The 26,579-nt window shown below is 39.2% G+C and overlaps 1 protein-coding gene across 4 annotated transcripts in view; it reads left to right on the forward strand.

Annotated features, from left to right (window-relative positions):
• Window positions 1–26,579, forward strand: part of TJP1 (tight junction protein 1) — a 196,012-nt gene that overhangs the window by 151,923 nt on the left and 17,510 nt on the right. For all 4 annotated transcript variants that reach the window (XM_074155814.1, XM_074155816.1, XM_074155815.1 and 1 more), the window contains 17 exons: window positions 5,732–5,856; window positions 6,066–6,168; window positions 7,626–7,905; window positions 8,499–8,602; window positions 9,346–9,514; window positions 9,882–10,026; window positions 15,946–16,082; window positions 18,498–18,603; window positions 19,446–19,596; window positions 20,155–20,263; window positions 21,333–21,552; window positions 21,975–22,159; window positions 22,290–22,385; window positions 22,823–22,905; window positions 23,927–24,137; window positions 24,685–24,785; window positions 25,969–26,322. In XM_074155814.1, the coding sequence (XP_074011915.1) occupies window positions 5,732–5,856; window positions 6,066–6,168; window positions 7,626–7,905; window positions 8,499–8,602; window positions 9,346–9,514; window positions 9,882–10,026; window positions 15,946–16,082; window positions 18,498–18,603; window positions 19,446–19,596; window positions 20,155–20,263; window positions 21,333–21,552; window positions 21,975–22,159; window positions 22,290–22,385; window positions 22,823–22,905; window positions 23,927–24,137; window positions 24,685–24,785; window positions 25,969–26,322 (2,679 nt within the window). The remainder of the gene's footprint in view (window positions 1–5,731; window positions 5,857–6,065; window positions 6,169–7,625; window positions 7,906–8,498; window positions 8,603–9,345; window positions 9,515–9,881; window positions 10,027–15,945; window positions 16,083–18,497; window positions 18,604–19,445; window positions 19,597–20,154; window positions 20,264–21,332; window positions 21,553–21,974; window positions 22,160–22,289; window positions 22,386–22,822; window positions 22,906–23,926; window positions 24,138–24,684; window positions 24,786–25,968; window positions 26,323–26,579) is intronic.

The following is a 26,579-nucleotide window of genomic DNA, read 5'->3' on the forward strand; positions in this document are numbered from 1 at the left end:
GTCAGTATTTACCTTCAGAGCCGAGGCTGGACAAGCCATTGGAAGAATCTGATCCAGATTAAGTTTGTGTGAAACCTTAGTATGTGTCCCTGGGAGAGGCAGGGGTGTCCAGAGTGCATGTCAGCCTAGATCAGCTCTTGGCTCTTGCCTAATGGAAAGCAGTTCTGTCTCTCTAAGTGCCCCAAAGAAACTACATAACCGTGGTTTCTTTTTCCATTTTAATTGAGTTCTATTAATGGTATTTGATCAAAACTAGTTAATGAGTAAGGACCGCTAACATATCTTTATAATGAGCAGCCTTAAAACTAGAGGAGAAGTGCAAGTAGTTTGTTAGGTGGCTTGTATGTGTGTGTTAGCAAAGATACATAGAATATTCTTGACTACGTTTATTCCTGTTTTGAGACTCATTTCTGTCCTGTTGGTAATTCCAGCACTGACAATTTTACTTAGTTCTAACCCTGTGCTCTACTCTAACTCCATTGCTCCTGTATATCGCAGAGTAGGATTCCTTGAACTCTTCTTGGGCTTCATAAAGGTAGCCAAAGCTGTAGAACAACCAGTTTTAGTAGTAATCATCAAATGTTAGAAAAGTAGATATTTGTGTGCAATTTCTTTCTGAAGAAAAAAAGCAAGAAGCCCCATTAGCAGGTACTTCACAAGGTATTCTGTCTGTGTAGTCCACGGATTAGTGTTTTAACATGTCAGTGTGGGAAGTATTAAACACTTAAAAATGTTTCTACGTGTTTATATAGGGCAGTTACTGATTTCTAAACCAATTATTGGCAGTTTAGAAGTGTTGTTACATACCTTGAAAAGACGCACATTTTGTTTTTTGAACATGTTTTCATCCTTTAAGGGCCCATTAAAAAGGGGATGGGGTGGTATATACACTTTGGAAGGTGAGCCTTACAGAAGAGAAGGGAGTGCTTTAGGGAGTTCCTGTTGAAGAAAGCAGCTTTGCTCACTTCTTCTAAAGGGTTTCTTTCTATGATCTTTACTTTCCAGAGATGTCATTACAAATTAGGGACAGGGTATACTTAATCCCAGTAGTTGCAGTATACGTGTGTTAGTTCAGGCACTTTGATATGGTTCAGACATCAGATACCTGACGCAGATGGATTAAAAAAAAAAGTATCTTAGAGAATCTGAAACAGAGCATACAAGCAGTCTGACTGTGCTGTGATTTAGCACAGTGTTTGGTGAATTCCAGCACTATTGTCAAAAGACTTACTAGAAACTTTTTTGGGGGGAGGAGAGGCTTGAACTTCTAAGCAAGAGTTTTGGTTCCCTTTCTTTATTACCCTTCCCACTCCCTGAGCTGCTACCTTAGCTCTTAAGAGATTGAGCCAATCTCAAGTTCAGTCAAAGCTTATCAGGTAGCTACAGTTTATCTTTTATTGAGAGATCTTCTGTTTTTATATACTTAACTGTAAAGGACTTTAAGGAGGAACCATGCACTTTGTATGTTATGTGGGTTTCTTCATACTGGGAACTCAAGTTGTGTGTATCTGTTAGAAGTGCCTCCTTCCCCCAAAGAACAGAGACCAGGTACATACATACCTTCCCGCTTCTCCCACGCGGCCTTACTGTGGGAGAGCAAAACAGTACAGTTCTTTTTTTCTTGTGTTGTCACTACACCTGACAGGTGAATTTGTGGCAGGTTTTGGGGTTTTTTAAATGCGATTTGTAGTTAAGATACATGTTTATATCTTGTATAATCTGTAGTGATCAGCATCTTGCTATATCCAGATGTGTCTAGGAGCTATAGACTCAGTTTTCTGAGGGTAGTTCAGTTTATTGTTTATCTCTTAAGATGATGTTAGGCTGCAGGATAAAATGAAAAGTAGTAGGGTGAGGTTTACTGGAAGGTTTCTTGTTTGAATTCTTAAATTTTCAAAAACGTTTGGGGTTTGATTTGAACTTTCTAATATGGAGTATCTCTTAAGACTTTGATTTATGTTATTAGAAAGCCTTTATCTGACTTTTTTTTTTGACTACTGTCTCTATATGAGACTGTGTTGTTTCAAGGCTTCTTGAAAAGAAAATTAAAGTATGTAACTAGTCGTCTTAATAGTGGTGATTTGGTTTGCAAATCTACTGTAAAAAAAAAAAAATAATAGAATGGCAAGCAGCAAAATAAGGTTTACAGTGAGTTTCTGCATCTCTGCTGGCCTTAACCTGATGACTATTGCTTTTCATGAGTGGAAAACTTAGAGAATTTTTTTGTTTATGGGATAAGGAAAGATGGAGAACATTTAAATGAAGTTGGACATAAATGTCTTCGTTATTATCTCTTCCATTCCTTCCCCACAAAATATAGTGCAAACTGAATGCTGTTTGTTAGAGAAATGGAAAAGTGGAAGATGAAGCAGTGGCATGAGAAAGGGGAAATACTACTGTTTTGAAAGGGTTTTTTGTTACATGTTTTCATACACTATTACATATTCTTTTTGTCAACTAATTAAAAAAAAAAACCTGACAGAAAACCTCAGCTCTGGTCGTAAGTAGTCATGATGACCTTTTAGACTGTCTTCCTGTGTGGCACAGGGTTTCACTTAATATTTCTTGAATCCCAGCCGTAATTTCTCGTTGATCTATCTGGAATGTATCTTGAAAAGATGTCCAGTGTTTCTTTAATGAATTAAAGTAATTGTCATGGCAGTTAGCGGAAGTCCCCAGTGGCTGGAAAAAGGGAGACATTGCATCCATTTTTAAAAAGGGTAGAAAGGAGGACTCTAGGAGCTACCAACCTGTCAGCCTCACCTCTGTGCCTGGGAAGAACATGGAACAGATCCTCCTAGAAGTTGTGCTAAGGCACATGGAGGACAGGGGGTTGAATTGAGACAGCCAGCATGGCTTCACCAAGGGCAAGTCCGGCCTGACCAACTTAGTGGCCTTCTATGATGGAGCGACTACAGTGGACAAGGGAGGAGCTACGGATGTTGTGTGTGTGTGGACTTCTGTAATGCCTTTGACGCAGTCCCCCCATAAAATCCTTCTCTGTAAATTAGAGCGAGATGGATTTGATGGGTGAACTGTTGGATGGTTGCACCAAAGGGTAGTGGTCAATGACTTAATGTCCAGATCACAGAATGGCAGGGGTTGGAAGAGAACTTTGGAGATCATCTAATCCAGCCCCCTGCCAAAGCAGGTTCACCTAGAGCAGGTTGGACAGGAATACACCCAGGCAGCTTTTGAGTATCTCCAGAGAAGGAGACTCCACAACCTCTCTGAGCAGCCTGTTCCAGTGCTCTGTCACCTTCAGAGTAAAGAAGTTTTTGCTCAAGTTGAGATAGAATTTCCAGTGTTCAAGTTTGTGCTCATTGCCTCTTGTCCTGTCACTGGGCACCACTGAAAAGAGTCCGGCCCCATCCTCTTGACACCCCACCCTTTAGATATTTATAAGATGGAGATCAGTGATGAGTGGTGTCCCTCAGGGAGACTGCATTGGGACCAGTACTGTTTAATATCTTCATTAATGACATGGACAGTGGAATCGAGTGTACCCTCAGCAAGTTTGTGGACGACACCAAGCTGAGTGGAGTGGTTGTCATGCCTGAGGGATGGGATGCCATCCAGAGGGACCCAGAGGGGCCTGAGAGGTAGGCCCATGCAAATCTCATGAAGCTCAACAAGGCCAAGTGCAAGGTCCTGCACGTGGGTTGGGGCAATCCTAAGCATAGATACAGGCTGGACAGAGAATGGCTTGAGAACAGCCCTGAGAAGAAGGATTTGGGGGTACTGGTGGATGAAAAGATCAGTGTGAGCCAGCAATGTGCGTTCACAGTCCAGAAAGCCGGCTGCATCCTGGGCTGCATCCCCAGCAGTGTGGCCAGCAGGGTGAGGGAGGGGATTCTGCCCCTCCACTCTGCTCTGGTGAGGCACCATTTGGAGTACTGCATCTGGCTCTGGGGCCCTCAGCACAGGAAAGACCTGTTGGAGCAGATCCAGAGGAGGCCACAGAGATGATCAGAGGGCTGGAACATCTCTGCTATGAGAAGAGGCTGAGACAGTTGAGGTTGTTCAGCCTGGAGAAGAGAAGGCTCTGGGGAGACCTTATAGCAGCCTTCTGCTTTTTAAAGGGGGCCTACACAAAAGATTGAGAGAAACTTTTTAGCGGGGCCTGTTATGACAGGGCAAGGAGTAATGGTTTTAAACTGAAAGAGGGGAGATTCAGACTAGATATTAGGAAGAAATTTTTTACGCCGAGGGTGGTGACATTCTGGTCCAGGTTGCCCAGAGAGGTGGTAGATGACCCATCCCCGGAAACATTCCAATTCGGTGTGGAAGGGGCTCTGAGCAACCTGATGTAATTGAAGATGTCCTTGCTCATTGCAGAGGGGTTGGACTAGGTGACCTTTGAAGGTCCCTTCCAACCCAAACCGTTTTGTGATTCTATGAAAATGAATGTAAAGGAAGCAGTGAGTGTACCCCTTCTCATCACCCCCCACTTGTTAGACCAACTTATTTTCTTCATACCTGGCAACAGTATTTGCTAACTGTTGAAATCAATTTCTGAACAGTAAATTTCCAGATCTTTGTTTTAGTACTGTATGGCCCTATTCACTGCTTACAGGCTGAATCTGGCCTATCTTTATGACCTCTATTTTGGAGGGAAATAGGAAACGGGTTTTTTTGAGCAGTAATTACTGTCCGAAAAGCTGAACGTTGTGTTCTTACAGCCAGATGCAGACTGCCATGTTGCTTCTGCTGTCACTGTACGGTTATGAAACTCACTGCTGAAGCTGGGTCATGATTGTCGAAAAGTCTGAAAAAGAAGGGGCTAAGTCTGCCGGCACGGAGTGCCTGCTGTGTGAAAGGGAGAGGAGGAATGACTGAAACCTGCTCTTTTCCATCTAATGACTGTTTTGCGTAGTCAAGACTACACATTTTGCAAGTCAGTTTATTTTGCAAAATAAATTCTTGAGCGAAATACAGCATTTGAACGGTGATAGCCTTCTGACAATGTTTTCTGGGCAATGATGGAAAAGCTAGACAGTTTGCAAATCAGTTATATTTAGAAAGTTTATTTCCCACCCTCGCTGCTTCCAGGCAGAAATGTAAGCATCACTGTTGTATCTTGAAATATCTAACAGGAATAACTTTTCAGAGGCACTGACCTTGCTGTAGTGGCAGGTCACCCTAGAGGGAAAAGATTGAAGCAAATTACTTTTGTTAAGATGCAGATGATTTGCAAGTGCTGACAAGGTTTTGATGTATTTAATAGTACAAGTGATCTTGGTATTATTCCTAAGAACTGAGCCTGCAGACATGCTACTGCGTGCTGCAATCCTGTTGGTTCCTGAGCAAAGCGAGGTCAAGCTGGGTAAAAACCATAATGTGAAACCTCAAAGTGTTGCAGGAGGCGATACAGATTTGGATTGGTATCTCAACGCAGTGGCATGGTGTGTTGTACTTACTGAAGATAGAGGTCTTACTGATGACCCCCTGAGAGCCAGGCCATAAAAATACAAATGGGAACTCTAGTATTTTGTTCTTGGGAGAGATGGGTAGTCAGTCTGAAACTCTTGTCTTCTAAAAGTGGCTTTTTATTTTTTTTTTTAATCACTCTCCTGTTCTTGTATTGCATAACGTTGCATGGTTCATTGGTTCTTCTTTCTTCCAAAAAGTTGTATTCATCCCATAACACCTTTTTGTGTTTGACACAGGAATATTAATTGTGACCATGTGAATATTAGAAAGTAAAAATATTTCTCTTGTTACATTATAGGCCCCTGGATTTGGATTTGGTATTGCAATATCTGGAGGAAGAGATAATCCTCACTTTCAGAGCGGTGAGACATCAATAGTTATTTCTGATGTGCTGAAAGGAGGCCCAGCAGAAGGACTGCTACAGTAAGTGCTAAACTACACCTGGATCTGATGTGGGGGCATTTGTCCTCGTCACCGGTAGCTTCACCTCTAAATTGTGTTGCTCGCAGATACCTATCTGTGCCTGTATGCTATGTTTATAATACGGGTAGTTTGTTCAGGGATACCCATCCCCGATATTTTCCCTTTGACATAAAGTATTTATACTGTGAATTGTGATGTTTTCCATTTAGAGAAAATGACCGTGTTGCAATGGTTAATGGAGTTTCAATGGATAATGTCGAGCATGCGTTTGCTGTTCAGCAGCTGAGGAAAAGTGGAAAGAATGCTAAAATTGTAAGTGAATGTCTTGAAGATTTAAGCTTACTGAAATCCCATAGTCACAGAGCAAAAGTCAAATGGTGTAATGTCTGTTATGAAATACATGCATGATGCAAGGTACTTGAATAATGCCTGTGTGATGCCTCAGATTTAAGTAATGATCAAGACATGTTTGTCATGTGGGTCACTTAAATTTTTTTTTTTAAATGTGAAAGCTAATGTTTGGGTGGTGTGGCACTGGATACTTCAGACTCCTTTTCTTTATGGTGAAGTTCCTCTCAGTTTGCCAAAAGCTCAATTCTCAGCTTTCTTTAATGTTTCTTTGCTTTCTTGAGTGCACTTTTATCAAGTTTTTCAAAGGCTGGTGTGAGCTAAAGGACTTTACCCGCTGTTCAGACACTAACATAGTTCTTTTTATGCTCAGTAAATAGTTTGCCAAAATAAAGTATAATTACCTTAATTTCTATAATTTTGTAGGTTTATTCAGAGTGTTTGGCTTTTGAACTTTGCAAAACAGAAGAGGTCATCACTAAGGGGTAGTAATCCAGCTTTCTGTAGAAGTTTGAGATTTATGTTACAATAAACAGAACACAAATGCACAATGTTTAACAATTTTGTAATTCAGGAAAACAGACTTCTAGGGCTTGTAGAAAAGCTTTTGTGCTGACAGATCTCTAGTGCTCATGTGCTTTTATACAGCTGCGAAAAATTGTCATTTGCATTTGTAGATTTAACAATTCTTTGAAGCTTACACAAAACGTGTGGTGAGCTGTGCAGGGCTTTTAGTATCTTAAGTATTTGGTGTGTAGGTTTGTATAGAGAAAAGCAATTAATGAAAACCTTATGGTATAACTTGGTTCAGTTGTGTAACACATGGCAAATAAACCTCTAAATAGGGTTGCGTCTTTCTCTGGAAACAACTGTCTACGTTGGTGCAAGCCAGCTTTGAACTTCCAGCGGGAATGTTCCCCTTCCTCTGTGGCCCTGCATAAACATCACTTTGGAAGATTGGGAGGCTTCAAAGTAGAGGAGAATTATTGCCAATAACACACTGAGTATACGGTAGATTAGATGTTAGCAAAAGAAGTTTTTAGCAGTGCCAGTAACTGACTTGTGGGTTTAAGCAAAGAGAGAGGGCTTTCAAATATACAGCTCTGAAGACAGAATGTCATGCTGCGCTACAGTGGCTTTTGTTCCTACCCTTTTGCCACTTGTGCAGAAGCAAAAAAGGACTAAAACAACTGTAAAAACAAATATACCCCTCCCCTCAAAAACAGGTTTCTAGTTACCTGCATTGATGACTCTTCTGTATTAATTGGATAGAATTTTGTGATGAGGAGGCAGAAGTTCAGAGCATGCACAAATAAATCTGTATGTTTTCTTTTGAGTTTGGGGATTACCTTGGCTTCTGATATTTAGTAACACCATTAGCATTACACAGCCAGAGGCTGATACCGAGTGTTTGGTTGTAGACTATCCGAAGGATGAAGAAAATTCAAATTCCGGTGGCTCGACCAGAACCTGAACCAGTGTCTGAAAATGAGGACGACAGCTATGATGAAGAGATACGTGATCCAAGAAGCAGCCGTGGTGGTCCAAGTACTAGCAGAAGGCATGAGAAGAGCTGGGTAAGAGATCGAAGTGCTAGCAGAGAGAGAAGCTTATCACCGAGATCAGACAGAAGATCGGTTACTTCCAGTCAGCCTGCAAAACCTACCAAAGTAACACTGGTGAAATCAAGGAAAAATGAAGGTAACTTGTATGTAACTCTCTTGCAATGACTTCTGCTGGTTTTTAAAGGCTAACTGCTTCAGTCAATGTTGTGTTAAGTGCTTCATGGACTGTATGAACAGGGCAGTTGAAAGTTTCTTTGCCCACTTTACAGTAGCTAGCTGTAAACTAAAACACTTCTATTGTATTTCTGGTGGTATTTTTCATATTCCAAAATACATGTGCTTAATTAAGGGTAAAGCATTATGTAGTGTAAATAAATCCCAACTGTGCATCTAACATTGGGTAGGCAGTGGCTGCATATCTTCCATATACTTTAGTTGAGTTTTCAGTGTCTGTCTTGTTTGACAAAGAGGGGAAAACTGTAGGTAGCTTGTCAATTAAGCTATTAAACAACAGCTATGATTACAGGCAGAGTTAGCAAAGAGATTGATATAATGGTAAATCCATAGTGTAATTCCGGTACAGCCCTTCATGTGCCAAGCTCACTGTCCTCTGTGTTTTTAGTGTAAATGTTGTGTTGTAAATCTTCAGATACCTTCCTCCTCTTTTTTTTTTTTTTTACCGTAGCTTCATCAGTTTTCTTTTTTTTCTTTTATTGCTGTTACATAAAGAGTATGGTCTACGATTGGCAAGCCACATATTTGTGAAAGAAATATCACAGGACAGCCTGGCAGCAAGAGATGGCAATATTCAGGAAGGAGATGTTGTACTGAAGGTATAGTAAATGGCAGTGGTGTTTGTTCAAAGGGAAAACTCACTGGATAACTGTTCTTAGAATTAGCTGTCTCTCAATAGCATAATTATTGTCATATATTTACTGATCTTTGAAATGATATAATGAGACACATATTCTAAATATAAATCAACCTCGGTAACCGAAGGAAAACTTTGGTTGTTATTCCCCAGGCTTTATTCAGACAAATAGTGCCTACTGTAAATGCATAATAGAAAACATTTGGGGTGGTATGAGGCTTCGGCCCTATGGGCTTAGTTATACAATATAGTGTTGTGGAACTGTGCTGTTGAGCAACACTTAGAACTTGCCTTCAGGTTAAATTCTGTTTTTTGTAGAAATTGATATACCCAGGGATTTTAAATTCATACTAATATTTTTTATTTCAAGATACTGCTGTAAATGTGTTGGTGCAGGAAAACGTACCATTCCTTACTCTGAGTGTAGCAGTGCTGGTTCAAAAAACATACCTAATATTTCAAAAGTTTTTTATTTGTGGTAGAGGCTTTGTCTTAACAGATGAAAATAATTTTCTATACTATGTTATATTTCGGATGAGCCCATTAGTATTCCATTGTATTGTGGCAATTTGATAAATATCTCTAGCTATTTCTAAATATCATCAGACAGAAAATCACTATCTTTATTGGAGATTCACTGTTTTGTTTTTTGTTTGTTTTTTTTTTTAATAAGTTTATAGCTGCTCTTTTCTTGCTCTGTTCCAGATAAATGGCACAGTGACGGAAAATATGTCCTTAGCAGATGCAAAAACACTAATAGAAAGGTCAAAAGGCAAGCTGAAGATGGTCGTTCAGAGAGATGAACGAGCTACACTGTTGAATGTCCCTGATCTTTCTGACAGTATTCATTCTGCTAATGCTTCGGAAAGAGATGGTGAGTATAAATAAACTTGATTTCCAAAGGGAGACAATAATTCCCTGTGTTGTGAAGATGTGAAATACCTAAGTGGGATGAGAGGGTGGGGAGGAGAAGAGTTAGGAGTAAGATTGTCACAATTGTGGGCAAATTGTTGTTTGAATGTGGTTGAAATCCACACCTTCAAAAGCAGCGGAGAAAAAAGATACAGCCCCTATTCTTGCAATTGTTCTTTCAGGAATGTTAAGTTTAGTTGTTTTGAAATAATAAACATAGATTTAACATCTTCATAAAAATTCTCTACAAAAGCTTATTTCCATTTGAGCAGGTCACACCACCATTTTAATTACAGTCATTTCATGAAAAAACAACTTTTATTTAACAGACATTTCAGAAATTCAGTCGCTGGCATCAGATCATTCCAACCGATCACATGACAGGCCCCGCCGCAGTCGTTCACGATCTCCTGACCAGAGGTCAGAGCCTTCAGACCATTCCAGACATTCTCCACAGCAGCCCAGCAACGGCAGGTGATGGCAGCATTGTATTATTTTTTTAAATCAACTCTTTAATGTGACATATAAGTTGTAGGAGTGCTTGGATTTATGCAGTGTAACAAATGTGATGCAGAGCTATGGTAGTAGTAATGCGGTATTCTTTCTCTCGAGAGATACAGCTGATAATGATCTAAATTATCTTAGACTGTAGGAGAAATTGAACCTTTAATTTCAGTGTTACCCCTTTTTTAAACTTAGAGCATGGTTGTATGAATGACAATATAAGTTTGATAGTGATATATGTTACTGAAGCATATGCGACTACATTTTGGTTTCAGAAAGCAGTTAGCTGTGAGGATGTTTAAGCTGACCAGTAGCACGGTTCCTACTGCATGCCCAACCTGGGCAAACTTGTTGAAATCTTCCTTTATTTAAGGATAGGCTTTATTTAAGGATATTTTCCTCACCGGCCTTCTTAGTTATCTTATGTTTGTGAATACATTTAATTCCTACAAAATAAGATGTACTGCGCAGCAGATTTAGCTTTTGGACTGTAGTTTTTAATATTTGAACTTGGTAGTGGGACATTCGTGATAATTCTGAAGTAGGCAAGTCTATTGTATACGAATTCAAGAGAAGTAATGTATAGTAGTAATGGTTTGTATGTGTATAGAAGTAGTAATGTACAGAAGTAAGGGTTTGGGATTTTTTTTCTTCTGCCATGTGAAACTTTAGTCTTGAATAACATAAATCTGTCCTGTTTTGCATTTCTACAGTTTGTTGGAAATGGAGGTTTTAATTTATTGAAATAGAATTTTAATGTTGGCTTTTAGATTCTACTAAATAGTTGTAAGAGAAAAGTTTACTTTCTGAGTGCTCATAGATGATGGAGCCAAAGTTAGAATTGATCTGAATCAAACTGCAAATTTGGAGCATGTACCTGAAGATTTTTAGATGCTCTCAAAAATTCTGAAAAACAAATTGCAGCTGGCAGTTCCATAAAACTAAGATATGCCTGATCAGTGGTTATTAACACTTTCTTTACCCAAGGGGAAAATAACACATATACCTTCAAGGTTTTTAGAGTCTTTTAAGGGTTCATAAAGCAACAAAACACATCTTACCTGCATGTATGCCTGGTTCAGGTTATGGATTACAGAGTTTTTTGGTTCTTTTCCATGTATGTTGTTTGGAGGTATCACAACGCATGAAAACTTGTTTTCAAGTAGGAACCCCGTATGAGTGGGAGAAACTCAAAAGCAGGGTCCCTAATGCAGGGATTTGATTGTGAAGGTTGTGAGGTCTCGGTCAGATCTAAAAATCTTTTTCTTGACGTGCTTTTCTAATGCAGAGTGAAAGGGGCTTTTGAAGGGAGGGGAAAAAAAAAATCCATCAAAACTGAAACTATGCTTGACTCACCATAGTTTTAGTGCTTTCCTGCCCTATTGCAGTGGTTTAGGTAGATGGTCACTTCCTCCCTGTGGACTGCACTGTCAGAAGAATTAAATCCTTCCTGAGAAGGAACTTTGAAGTTATCTCAACTCTGAATGCATCCGCTATATCTGCTTTATGAACAAGAGCTACCTTGGCATGGATTGACTTCCTGCTGGACATGTCCCTTTCAAGATCAGAACATCTGGCCCTGAGCCACATAAAGAAAAACACGTTAAAAGCAACTTCTCTTTGGAGTGGTTATTTGTGCAAGCTCAAATGTGCTGTAAGATCAAATTAGTTGCAATGCTTCATTTTTTAAAAATTGGTGAAAAATCTGGAGGGGGGAAAAAAAGCTTGAGAACCACAAGCTGAGGAAGAAAAGGTGCAAAAACTCCTCAAACTGAGCTTAAGAAGGACATTAAAAACATATTGAAGATTAATGAGTCTCTACTTGGACCACGTTCTGCCAAGGGTTTGTGTGTTCATGAGGAGAGAAATTCCAGGGGAAACCTCTTAGTCCTTTCATACAACTACAGCCTGACGATTGTAGGTGTCAGTGCTTCCATCGTGCTTTGGCATCTGGCAGCATCTTCAGGGTTGTCCACCTCTCAGTATTCCATACTGGTACGTACACCAGTGTGCCTGTAGTTCTCCTGCATATAGAACTTCCATAACGGTTGCTATTTGAACATCCTGTCCAAGCATTGAATAGCACTTGTAGTTTTCTTCAGTCCAGGGGAATTTCACAGATGTCTCTTGAACAGTCTTCATAAAATGTAGATTCTAGACATGTTCTTCTTAATTTACTAATAAAAAGGACTAATTATGCTTGTAGGGTTCCAATTTCACTTGCTTGGAAAGCAAATTATCCGTTGTCAGTCTTGAAAAGAATCCAGAGAATGAATCTTACAAATCTCCAGATACAGATAAATACTCATAGCCCTGGAGACATGGAAAATCTATAGCCAGCTGATACTGAATTAGGTACTAAGTGAAATATACGATATAAATATGTCCTGGCTCTGAGGAGGAGCTCTCAGAGTAGATCATGTTTTAAAGGTCTTAAGTATAGTTTGAAAATACGCATAGAATTTTAAAGATGCATAGAAGAACAACTGTTTAGGCAGAGGAAAAATGCATCTTAAATATAGAATGTCAGCTAATATAAGGCAACTGTGTATAATCTGTTAAGAGCTGTACATAAAAAGCTAGAATGAGCAAAAGAGGTATCTGCGCTTTAAGTTGGAGAGTATCACATATATTCTTTCTTCTCTGTCTGGTCTCACTGCTGGCATGACGAGTGGCATTTGCAGCCAGGTGCTGGCCAGGCTGCCAGATGGCACCTGGGGCTGCCCCTCACTGCCCAGGGGCTCCAGCTCCCACACCCCCTTCCTCACCTGGGCGCTGGAATAGAGTGAGGGTTCCAGGTATTTCAGAGATTGGTTCTGGCCATTTTCAAATCAAGTTGAAAAACTGGAATATAGGGCCAAGATCAACCTCAGTTTGAATGCGCTTAGGAAGATGCCTCTTGGCTCCTACTGTCTTCTCATGCTAAAGAGTTTGAGATTTGCTAAAAACACATTTGGAAAGAGCCCATGTGTTCATATTTCTAAAAAACTTTAGGTGGAAACAAGCGTTCTAACTGTGTCGCAGATAATCTTGTTTTGTTCTGAAGTAACAACCATCATTGATGACACTAGTGTGTAGCTGACTGCATTTTGTCTCTGAAGGTTAATTAAAAATGCTTCTGTTAGCAATGCTTAAAAAAAAAGAAGTTTGTGGGAGGAAGTGAGGTACAGGGGGCTCTGACATAGCCCAGATGTTAAACAATAGTGTGTTGGCGCACACGGTGACAACACTCCTGTCTCTGGGGAAGTGCGGCTGTCTCAGTTTTTAGCAAGTTTCCATCACCTGGAACCAGTGACAGCGCCAAGTTGTTTCCTGTGTCATCTAACAACATGAAATATTCAGTGCTTACTGCACAATTTAGAAAAATTCTACTCTCCTGCTGTTTTCCTTTTTGTTCTGTCACAATTGTGTTTCTATCAGCTTTTTCCCACTTAAACTAACCTTTTGCGGGCATTTATTTGGCAGGGTGTCTACATGCAAACGTGCAAAGCACGTTGCTTCAGGTATTTACCCGACTGTATTTTGTGCTATGCTCTCAGTGTCTGCATTTAGTTACTGTCCTTGAGAGCTGTTGTCTTCCATATTTATGCTCTTCTTGGATAAATGCAGGTATAAAAGCAGCATAAAATTACAGCGGTTTTGGACTATGTGGAGGGGAACCGTAAAATTAATTTTGTCCTCGTGTAGTAATTGCAGTGTTTCTAGCTTCATTTTTAAAGCAAAACAGAGAGACTACTATTTTGGAATAATGCTTTTGTTAAGCTTTAGGAGATGCTTGGAAACAGGTAGAGAGGCCTCATGAGGAAATTTACTGTAATATCTCATTAACTAGCGTTCATTATCCAAAAATCTTTGGATGGGGAAGGGAAGTAGATGCAGCTTATACTACTACAGGACTCTCTTTTTTTCTTTATGAAGAGCTTAGTATGCATTTAAACAGCTAAATATATGTCTATATAGATACACAGGAACTATTTTCAAGGGAATGAGGAGTCCAGTCATATTTTAGTTGAGTGCTGGAAGTAAAATACGTAAGCTTTTAGCTTACGCACTTAATTTTATGTACAAATGAAAATATACTGGAAATATGAAAGAGGAATAAGAAAACTTTTATTAGTGAAGTTTTGGAACAAAGCAGAAGGATAAATGCTTAGTTTTCATTTTGCTAGATGTAATGGTTTTGGCATCATTTTAATCAACTCTGCAAGGCCCCCAAAAGGGGTTTAACTGAATAAAAAAGGCATAAATAAGGATTTTTAAAATTAGGTTGTGCTTGTTTTTACCAATGACTTGTTACAAGATGGTTGTTTACAATGCAGGGGTGCCTGTGTCTACCCAGATTGCTGCACTATTTTTCTGTATTCTGCTTTTTTTTAGCTGCCTTCAGGCACATAGTTTTAAAACTGGCAGAAAAAAGTACTGAAATGTCTTAGTATGTCTTGGCTGAATAGCTAAGCTTTGTTTCTGATGTTTCAAACTTCGCATTGCTTCAGGAGAGCATGTTCTGCTTGTATTTAAATGTTTGCCATTTCTTTTACTCTTTCTCACACATCTTGGATGAATAGATTTGCTGGGATCTATTTTCCTAAGTCATACTTCTAGCTCTTGAAGTATGAGTTCTGATTAAAACCAACAGTCTTTACTCTGTATAATTGATTTTTTTGGATCCATTTGTACTTTTATAGAGAGTGATACTCATTATTGCCTAGTAGCACCATCTAGCTGCTGCTAGTGAAAAACTTAACTTTTTTCCCCCCAGTACAGACCTCTCCTTTCTGAGAGGAGATGGCCTTGCACCTGCTGACCAAGCCGTTGTTATCTCTGAGGAAGTACCTTTTTTTTTTTTTTTCCCCCCTCCTTGGCTCTGATATATTTGATCTACTTTAGTTTTTCCAGCTGATTATTAATGTTCTTCTGCTCTGACGCTATTAAATTATTTACTGTTCAACATATATGGTGTAACAGCTAACATTTCAACAGACAGCGTATGTTCTGTTCAGTTCTGCTATGGTACAGCTGCTAGCTGTACCTATAGATAACTATAAAGATACCTGATCTTTTGAGCTAAAGGAATACAAATTATGTTCTTCTGAGCTGTGGTTGCTCTCATAATCTAAAGAGCTAGAGATATTTTTTTGCTTTTTTGACTTTGCCTTTGTTTTACACTGTAAGCACTTTGTTTTCCACTGTGTAGGAAATGCATAAGAAGCAACAAGTTGGTTTTTTTTTTATTGAAATATATGGGTGACTGAGTGTATGAGAAGCACTTCTGTCTTGCAATAGCTGTGGAGTGAAGACCTCATCCTCTCTAAAAACTGAGGAATCAGGGGCATGTTTGTGTTCTACCTTTTATCTCTGCAAAGCCCTACAAGAGCCACAACGGCACCATGTGTGTTCCAGGGCAACTGCCACACAAAGGAGCAGATAAATTGGCTTGTTTGCAGCAAAGCCTAAGAGTTGTCTAAAAATCCATGATTTCTACAAGGAGGGGTGAGAGAAAAACCAAAAAGGCCATCATAACTATTCTTCTCCCCTTCTTCCCATTGCTTCTCAATTTCTTATATAGCTTTCAGTATCCAGCAGATGTGTGCGAGTTTGGTGCTTGAAACAGAGAGCAGTCTATTTCACCATGCCTGTCTTTCTAAATAGTCGTGTCTGGAGCAGTCTTTTATTAATGTAAAGTTAGGGACAAAATGCTCGGATTTAGAAATGGTAAAAATTGTTAATATTGTGCTAGTCTAAGAACAAGAGCTTGTTAAATAGTAATTGGTAATTGCTTACCTGCCAAACCGGAATTTTGTGAGTGAAAGGATTTATTCTTTAGTCTTAGTAGACAAAGGTCATAGAAACAATTCTATATGCGGAGTGGAATCTCTTTTTCTAATATAGTCTTCGAAGCAGAGAAGATGAGAGAATAACTAAACCAGGAGCTGTCTCTACACCAGTGAAGAATGCAGATGATATTTCTAAAACTGTGGAAGAGGTGGCAGTTGAAAGAACTGAAAAACAAACTCCACCACTCCCAGGTAAAAACATTAAAATATATTAATTATGTGTGTTGTTGAAAATGGATGACCGGTAAAGACTTTATACCATTGCGTGTTTGTGGAATGACTTCTAAAGTCTTAAAACAGACCAAGTCCTGATAGTTTCTGAATGTGACCAGTCTTTGTAACCATAACCCCATTTATATCTTAGAGTTTTGGTCCTAAATACCTAAGCTGTGGAGTCTGTCCATTATATGGGGGTCAAACATCAGTGTTCAGAGCTGTATTTACAGATGATGATCATAGAGTTTTGTCCTGATTTGTCAAGCAAGGTTAAAACTTGTCATTTCTTTTCTGATAATCAAGCAGTAGACTGGTTCTTATGGGTTACTATAGCAGACTATATTTAAACAAGGACGCAGTTAAGCCTGTTTAGAACTACTGTTCCCAAGACGTAACTCAAAACACTCTGAAATGCTTTGTTACTGTAGTACTTAATAACTGCGGTCATGGACCAAGAAGGCTTTTTAACAAGTGCAGTACAACTAATAAAACCAGAACAGAGTCTCATTCTTTTTTTCCAAAAGGGGAGGATAAACTAAATGGCAGCAGATAAAGGTCAGTTGGTATAAAAAAAGAATAATGTAAGACAGGACACTGTTCGGGCAGGCTGACTTGTAATATTTTTGTTTACAGAATGAGGCCCTTTAGTGAAAATTTTCAGTGGAGAAAGAGGAGCTGTGCAGATGGTTTAGAGGGGGCTGTTCCTGAATGGCCGGGTAGGGTGAGAAAAAGCACATTCAAGCTTGAAAATATTTGAAGACTTAAGGAATGAGCAGTGACACTTCTGCATGTAGTATTCGGTAGCTCAGTGATGAATTGGAAGAGTTATGATGTTGATAGACTCTGAAAGGTCTTGAAAATGAGATCAGTGGGTTTTCTGATGCAGCAGCCATTATTAAAAAGATCGTCACAGGAGGTGACCTTTTGCAGTGATGTTATGAAAAGATGCAAATGAAGTAAAAGATAGAAAAAGGAAGTGGTAGTGAGATTAGAAGAATTCTGTATTTTTATAAGATACTGAAAATTAATAATTGGCATAATACAAAGCTAGCCAGGATATGAGATCCCTGAGATGGTTCTTAATCCAAAGTAACATACTAATAATTGCTTTGAGGGACTGGCAAGCAAGTAATAAGTACTGTGGGGATTTTGTTGGTTAGTGGGGAGGAAGAAATGTTCCGTTCTGGGGTGAGCAGGAAGAGGCACGTGAAAATACTTAATTTGGATGGGAGGAGATGTAGGCCAGTACATAAAGACAATATTTAAATTTGTGTCTGCAGATAAAATTAACTTGCCATAATATATAGTCTGAGATAAAATAAAGGGCATAATCCTTTAACAATCTGAGAATAAAGGGCATAATCCTTCAAGAGCCTCACAGAAAGCTCTAGGGAAATGAGGATCTTATAAAAATTGTAATGAAAATGTGGTTAGAAAAGTGGTTGGCAGATTCTGTGACAGTTTGCTACTTAGACTCAGAGCGAGACAACTGTCATGGTTGATTGTGTCAAAGGAGAGTATTTGTTCAGAGGGATCATCAGGGGCATAGGCTAGGAACGGGTCATTAAAGACTTAAAAGAAAATGCTACATCACATTAGAAGAAGTATTATTACCAAATTGTTGTCTGAAATTCACAATTTCAAACAAGTCTGTTCAGGGATTTGAAAGGAAGACAGCACAGTTGTTGGGTAAAGATCAGGGATATTAGACTAGTTTGAAGCAAGCCTAATTCAATTTTTTTCAAGTGTGCAGAGGTAGCCCTTAAATACAAATCTTCTAAAGTGCCCAGCCATGTAGGAGAGAAGAGCTCCTGTTAGTGCTCCTTACTGAGGGAATACTGCAGTGGCAGTTTCCTCCCAGTGATTCCAGAGAACCTATGCAGCACAGCTATGGTAAGTGCTTATCTAAAGAACTACCACCTGGACCAAAGTAAGCGTTGAAATCTGCCGACATCAAGGCATGCAGCAGCAGTTCAAGTGCGTGGTGTTTTCATTTCAAAAATTCAATTCTTGAAGGAAGAGAGCCAATGGAAAATGAAAACGTTATGTCAGATAAACCAAGGTGAGAAATAGCAGGGTTGAAAGTGGTCTTGTGAGCATGAAGCCTTCTGGTTCTTGTAGTTCTACATTATTCAGAGTACTTAATGAAGTACGAAAGAAGTCTTCAGATTTTTACTGAAATAATAATTAGGCCAGTAATCATGCCATTTTGAATGGTACAGTGGGAGTGTCTTCTGTTATTGTAAGTTTCTAATATTTCACTCTTATGTGGGTTAAGTAAGGTAGAAGGCTGCTACTGAAGAAGTCGTTAAGGTCTTAATTAAGTTAAGCTTTATTTTCTCATCTTTAAATGACCCAATGGACACCTGAAATATTTTGATATTTTAATAGAACCAAAGCCAGTGTATGCACAAGGAGGTCAGCCAGATGTGGATTTACCAGTCAGTCCATCTGATGGTCCTTTACCCAATTCAACCCATGAAGATGGAATGCTTCGGTAATGTAACTCTAAACTCTGTTCAAATCTGCCTGGTCCTTGAGCAAACCAAGCTTTTATCCAAGATGATGAATAACCTCTCTAAATGGTCTGATGTAAAATCCAATATGCTGTCCTGACAATTCTGCTCAGAAATACTAGGATGAAGGCTTTAGGTTTATTCCTGAGCCTTGTTGGCACTTACATGGCATAACGTACCACTTTCAAGTCTCTTAATTTTCTATGGAAATAAGCAATTACAACGATCAACCAGTGAAAAGAATTTGTGATGTTTCTCGCTCCCTGGGCACCCGCACCCCTCCTGCCCCATCCTCATCTCCAGAGAGGAGAGATACTGAAGCATATTCTTTTCCTTTCCTAATAGTTGGAGAGTAATGAGCAAAGATCACTGCAGAAACGTGCGAAGTCACGACGTGAAAATGAGTTGACTTCAACTGGGATCTCCTATATGGACATTAGTGTACATAAGAATAGATTCTATTTTGGTTTTGTCTCAAATTCATCTTAATCTCTTCAGAGCCGAAATAGATATATATGCTAGGACAGGCCTTTAAAAGGAGTAATGTTTTTGGAAGGGAGTATCAAAGTGCCTCACTTAAATGACTGTGTGAGCGTAAGACAAACAAACCCCACTAAACAAGTAAGCACAGGTGGGGTTTTTGAAGTGCTGCTAATGAGTGTGGTGTAATACTGCAGTTGATAAGCAGCTAATGGTATGCATAGCATAATATCCTCTAGTTGAAATGATAGGCAAATTAGTTCTTTGCATGTGTTCAGTCTCAAATTTACCAGGCTATTTTATGCTGTTACACCTCTAAGTGGAATAATTTCTAATTCTCTAGGCCAAGCATGAAACTGGTAAAATTCAGAAAAGGAGATAGTGTGGGCTTGCGACTGGCAGGTGGCAACGATGTTGGCATATTTGTAGCTGGTGTTCTGGAAGACAGCCCTGCAGCGAAAGAAGGATTAGAGGAAGGGGATCAGATTCTCAGGGTATGTCAAAAACAATAACAGTACAAATGTTTTCTTGTACCAAAGCGGGTTTTCTTTCTGTAGTATTGAATATATTGCCTTTGTAGTTCATACAGGTTTTTTTCTGTATGTACTTATTAGATGACTTAATAGCAGCAAAATCTCCTGTTACTGTACCGTTGCTAGGAAGGTTAGTGAGTTTTTCATCCAGCTACTTAGACTGATTCAGTTGATAAAGTTTGGGTTTCTTAACTCCTGAGTCACTAAATTGTCAGAGGGCTCTGTATATTACTGATGTTTATAGGTGCTCCATAATATTGATCTAAAGAATGGAAAATGAGCAGTTACCTATTATTCTAGAAGCCGTGCTTTTATCAAGAAATAAGGTGTGGCTACTTAGAGGTACAAGAGACATCTTGAGATAGATGCGTTTGGTGTGTATGTATGAAACTGAATTTAAAAAAAAAAAAACGACAAAGAAAACCTTAGCACTAAGTTGATTTAGATTTCCCATTGTATAGTTAAATCTCTGTTCTAATGCTGTATGCTAAATCAAACTGATTGCTTTGTTGATACCAGGTAAATAATGTAGACTTCACAAATATCATCAGAGAGGAAGCTGTCCTTTTTTTGCTTGATCTTCCTAAAGGCGAAGAAGTAACCATTTTGGCACAGAAGAAAAAAGACGGTGAGTATTTGTATATGGTGAGCGATGTAGTAGACTGCTTGGAACAACATAAAGTATAGCAAATGACTGAGTTCTGGCTTGCAGGAAATTGGCACCTTATGAAGTCTGTTTACAGTTCCTTTGGCTTTGGGATAGGTTACTACTGCAAATGGACTAGAGAGACTGATAGTGTAATAGTACACGCTTTTCCCTCCCCACCGCCACCCCCCCCAAACAAACAAACAAACCCCCCCAAAAGAAAAGAAAAAAAAAAAAATCCACCAAAAAATAACCCCTAGCATCTGACAAAAGTATGGGCATTAAACCTTGGTGGGGGGAGCAGGAGAGTCTGTTGGAGTTACACCATTGGAAATGAGTCAGTAGTACACTGAGGCTGAGAGAGTTGGGGTTCTTCAGCCTGGAGAAGAGAAGGCTCCGGGGAGATCCTTTAGCCCCTTCCAGTACCTAAAGGGGGCCTACAGGTAAGGTGGGGAGGGACTCTTGATCAGGGAGTGAAGTGGTAAGGCAAGGTAATGGCTTTAAACTGAAAGAGGGGAGATTTAGGCTAGATATTAGAAAACTTTTTTATGCTGAGGGTGGTAAGACACTGGCCCAGGTTGCCCAGAGAGGTGGTAGATACCCCATCCATGGAAACATTCAAGGTCAGGTTGGACGGGGCTTTGAGCACCCTGGTCTAGTTGAAGATGTCCCTGCCTATGACAGGGGGGTTGGAACTAGATGACCTTTAAAGGTCTCTTCCAACCCAAACCTTTCTGTGATTCTGTGTGCGTGCACACACAACCTTCTTTCCCAGTAAGATTCATCCCTTCCAGGGGAACAGAATTAAGCTTGTACTGCCACCAAATTTTTGACCATGAAAGTTGAATGTATGTTGGTAGAGTTTGCTATTAATAGTTATGCTGCTTAAAGTAGAGCAACTCGGAGACGTTAAGGCTTCTTGAAGTAATATTGTTTATTTAAAACAAGGAGAATTAAGGTGAGGCACTGCTTTGAGTGATTCTTGTGAGCGTGAGGACATCGCTTGAACTTATGTAACTTTACATTTTGTGGTTTCTTTTTCCTTTTTCAGTTTATCGTCGCATTGTTGAGTCCGATGTAGGAGATTCTTTCTATATCAGAACTCATTTTGAATATGAAAAGGAATCTCCTTATGGGCTAAGTTTCAACAAAGGGGAAGTGTTCCGGGTGGTGGACACTCTTTACAATGGCAAACTGGGTTCATGGCTGGCAATTCGAATTGGAAAGAATCATAAGGAAGTTGAAAGAGGTATCATCCCTAACAAAAACAGGTACGATCTTAAAATACTTAAATTGCTGTTTTAAAGCTACAGTTGTTAAGTTCTGCATCTGTATAATGAATGATGGGACTGGTCTGCAGGACGCTGGTTTATGGAACTGCTTCAGTCAGAAAAAGTGATGAAGTGTTAAAACAAACTGAAGTTAAAAATCTGATATATGGATTTGCTTTTGATTCTGGTACAGTCCACAAAGAACCGTACAACTTTCTTTTCAATACATGAGACAAGGCTATGTAAAGCTTTAGAAATGTGATACCAGCCTCAGTAGCTCAGTCTTCTACTTTCTAATACAGCAACAACAAAAGCTTGATTCAGGAGGTGGTAGTGTTTTTTGGAGGTACAAGCTTGCTAGTCAAGCATTACTTCAGAAGCTGACTTCCTTGATAACTGGTTGGGATTTGTTGTCATCTTAGAGCTGAGCAACTAGCTAGTGTACAGTACACGCTTCCAAAGACAGCGGGAGGAGATCGAGCCGATTTCTGGAGATTCCGAGGTTTGCGTAGCTCAAAAAGAAACCTCCGAAAAAGCAGAGAAGATCTTTCTGCCCAACCTGTTCAGACAAAGTTTCCTGCCTATGAAAGAGTTGTTCTTCGGGAAGGTACGGCTTTATTCTTATTGTTGCAGGTTAACAGGTTGTGTGGTTTGCTTTGTATTAGCCTGTGTTTTTAAGAGTATCTTGCATTTGTTTTAAGCAATATATTTTGACTCTTTTTTTCCTTCAATTCTAGCTGGGTTTCTCAGACCTGTAACCATTTTTGGTCCAATAGCTGATGTTGCGCGGGAGAAACTTGCTAGAGAAGAACCAGATATCTTTCAAATTGCAAGTAAGTGTGAGATCAGGTTTTTCTGCAGTTAGGAATTAGTCAACTTGCTTTTGCTGGATTGTTTCTACATTATTACTGTAGCCATTAATGTGTTTAACAAGGTTCACACCATAAACAGACTAGGAACAGACTAAATGCAAGCTCTTTCAGTATATGGTTGCTGATAATTCTCTGAAGGTAAAAGTAGTATTAGTTCTGTTTATAGCCGCCTCAAGTTTCATTTTAATTTAGTACCTTATTCTAAGCGCTTGTGTAAAGAGGTAGTGATTTTTATGGACAAATTGGTGGGTAGATTTTTCATGTATTATTTGGAAGCAGGAGGAGTGTCTTCAAACTGAATTGACAGTTTGAGCTATGAAATGGTTTGTTTTGTCTTAATGAGGAAATGTAGAATATGTTGTAAACTTACAACAGATTTTTCCTGTGTCCTCTACCAGAAAGTGAACCGAGAGATGCTGGTACTGACCAACGTAGTTCTGGCATTATTCGTCTTCACACTATAAAACAGATAATCGATAGAGTAAGTCTTTTATTGTCACTGTACTTTTAACACAAGAGTAAAACTGGTATCACCAAGTAGCATTGGGGGTTTTAAATGTAGAAGAATAACCGAGAGTGCTTGCTTTAAAAATGCTTTTCTCATCTTTCTCTTGCTTTACTTAAAAAAACAAAACAGATCACCACCCCTTTCCTTCTCCATATTAATAACTGTAGCCTAGAAGTAGTTCTAGGCTTTGCTCCAGGGAGTGTTGTCCCCTCTCCTTTAAGGCTGTTTTAAGCTGTTTCCTATTTCACTTAAAGCCATGGTGTGGCATTACAGCTAGAAATTGTTACTTTGATTATGGAGTTGTTAGGTTTCCCAGCACCCCAATTTACAAATTAATAACTTGACATTGGTTTTTTGTGCAAGTACTAGGGAAAAGGGTCCTTCAGTCTCACTTCCTTAATATCCTTAAAACTTCTGACGTTAGCTCATGATATGAGACTCTAGTCCTTACCTTATTTCCTGACTTAAAAACAAACTGCAGTACTTTCAGACTTGGGGGGGGAAGCTATTCTAGCAGCGAAGTGGGGATACTGCGTGCTGTGTGCTTGAAATGAATCTTGGACTGGATGAAAGCTGGCCAAGTTCTTGCATTCAGAGTGACTTTTTATTTTTTTCTTTAAAGGAAGATGGAGGTGTATAATGAGACTAGGTCTTGTGTTTCTCTCTTTCCTTTTTTCCTGTTAGCAGAATGCTAGTAGAAAACTGCTTATTTTTAGTTTAGTGCACGCTTACTTTGAGGAGAATTTTTAAACAGGGAATTTAATAATAAAAAGCTCATAGTAACACAGTCAGTCTACAGTTCAGAATGTATATGCCTATGTAGCCTGGTATGTGAATTGGTTTGGTTTCTGTTATTCAAATGGGAAAACAATTTAAATTGGTAATTGGAAACAATGAACTCTGTAAGATAATATAAAATAAATTTGTTTTAAAAAAATAAATCTAGTATATAAGCGATTCACTTTCTTTCCTCTGTCTTTTTTTATCACAACAGGACAAACATGCTTTATTAGATGTCACTCCTAATGCAGTGGACCGTCTGAATTATGCCCAGTGGTATCCTATTGTAGTGTTCCTAAATCCTGATTCTAAGCAGGGTGTAAAGACTATGAGAATGAGGTTGTGCCCAGAATCACGAAAAAGTGCCAGAAAGCTGTATGAAAGAGCTCACAAGCTACGCAAAAATAATCACCATCTCTTTACAAGTAAGTATTTAGATATAGTGGATTAGTATTTTCTGAGAGGTAGGGGGGGATGTGAGATGAGAGTAACTTCTTCCTCCAGACTCTTCTGCAAATGGACCAAGTCAAGCAGTTGCTGACAAGTTCAGGCCTCCCCCATTCAATAACCAGTAGTTCATTGATGTGTGCGTTTGCATGTAACTGCACAAACATAAAGCAATCTGAAACATCAGAATTACATTTGTAATAGATCTGGTGGCTTTGCAAGATTATCGGCCAATATCGAACGTTTGAATAAATAGGAAGATGATGTAACTTTTTTTTTTTTTTAAGTCTGGCTAAACCGAAGCCTTACTTTATTCTAAGCTACTGTTGACTCAGTATTTCCTATGGGATAAAATGTCCCAAACCACATCAAGCTTTAAGGTTGCTTTGAATACTGGTATTTACATTACTATTTAAATCTCATGGTCTTAATCTACCAGTTTATATTGCTTGTGTTACTGGTGGTACAGATCCTTCTCATAGTTCTGCAGAAATCGTAAGTCAAACTAACCTGCTGTACTTCTAGCTACCATTAACTTGAATTCAATGAATGAAGGATGGTACGGAGCTCTAAAGGAAGCAATTCAGCAACAACAGAACCAACTAGTGTGGGTTTCAGAAGGAAAGGTAAGAAATAATGTGTTTGGGGACAAATGGCAGAACTGTATTTATGAGAGAATTTTTGCTCTTTCGTTCTTCCTGGTGTTACAAATATTGGCAGATACTTGTTGAATGAAGTTTGTTTTCCTTTTTTTCCTCCTCATTTTAACCATCATTTGAAGATAGAAAGCAGTAATGACTTGTAGCTGTGTGAACTGCTCAAAACTGATTTGTCACTATATTAGTGCAGTTATTCTGTTAGTGAGGGCTGTACACTTTTCTTTGTGCATGTAGCAGTGTAGTAAGTGAGAGCATTTGACCATTGCCACTGTTAACTGGGGGATATATTATTGCTTTGAAGACTTGGGGGAGATTGGATGCTTTTTCTTGAAATAACTCCTGGGTGTTCTGCCGCATTGGTGCCTGGGGCTGGGATTGCCTGATGACAAATTGTTTTTGGTTTTTTTAATGTAAAAGCAAGCGGCATTTTTGTGTTCTTTCTGACCTTTCTGGGAACTGTGTTCTCTCAGTTGTGAGAACACAGATACATAATCAGAAGTTAGTATTCTCTGTTCCCCACTGAAACTCCACTGCCTTTTCAAATTATGCTGCGCACACTAGGTCCATCCTCTTGAAGAGCTAATATCAGGCGAACTGCCAACTACAAGTAAGCAAATGGTGAATCAGCTATTGGTACGTGTTTCTTAATATTTAGGTGGTCTATTTCTGTTCAGATTGAGCTCCTTTCACCTCCTTAGGGAGGAACCACCTTCAAGTTAATGATTCCAATGCCATAATACCACTTTAAAGCACAGCTTTGTTTCTTTCCAAACACTTTGACTTCCGTGGACACTGTGCACTATCCCCTCCCTTACACTGACAGTCATTTGACTCCTTAGTAAAATGATTCTAAGAGTGAGAGTGCAGAAAGGTGTAAGCTTTTAGGTGTAAGCTTAACATCTTCAATGACTGAAACCTGGTTTCTCCTCCCCTATGATATTCAGGCTTGTTGAATTTTCATACTGTTGGGCTGCTGGATTTCGAATATAACGCTTTTAAATACCAAACTTTCTGTTGTGGTTTAGAACAAGATAGATACATTCCATATGTTCAGTTCTTCATTATCCACAAAAAAATTTCCTAGCGTTATACTAGGACATTGTTTAAAAGGTATTTCAATAAATGTGTACTCTAATTTTGTTTGATGCAGGCAGATGGTGCTACAAGTGATGACCTTGATTTACACGATGACCGCCTTTCATACCTCTCAGCTCCTGGTAGTGAATATTCGATGTACAGCACAGACAGCAGACACACATCTGATTACGAAGACACAGATACAGAAGGGGGTGCTTATACTGATCAAGAACTGGATGAAACTCTGAATGATGAGGTTGGGACTCCTCCTGAATCTGCTATTACACGTTCTTCTGAACCTGTTAGAGAGGATTCTTCTGGAATGCATCATGAAACTCAGACTTACCCTACTTATGCATCTCAGGCTCAGCCACAGCCAAATCTCAGAATAGATTCTTCAGGATTTAAAACAACTACTTCTCAGCCGGTAAGACAGAAATTTTATACACTGACCACTGTACATTTACTTCAGCTTGCTAGTGCTCTTGAACAAGAAATCTGTGTTTATAGTCTGCTTTACCAGTATTGTGAGCGCATACAAGAATCTGTCAGCAGCAACAATATGTTATAATGAATTAGAGAATCAGCTTGCCCTAGCTGTTTTAGTGACTCATCCTGACAGGAGGGGGATTGAAGTACCATTCTACTTTCATTAAATGTTTTGCTTTTTTATTCTTCAACATA

This window comes from Numenius arquata, chromosome 11 (assembly GCF_964106895.1).
Source record: "Numenius arquata chromosome 11, bNumArq3.hap1.1, whole genome shotgun sequence".
In the NCBI taxonomy this organism is placed as follows: Eukaryota; Metazoa; Chordata; class Aves; order Charadriiformes; family Scolopacidae; genus Numenius; species Numenius arquata.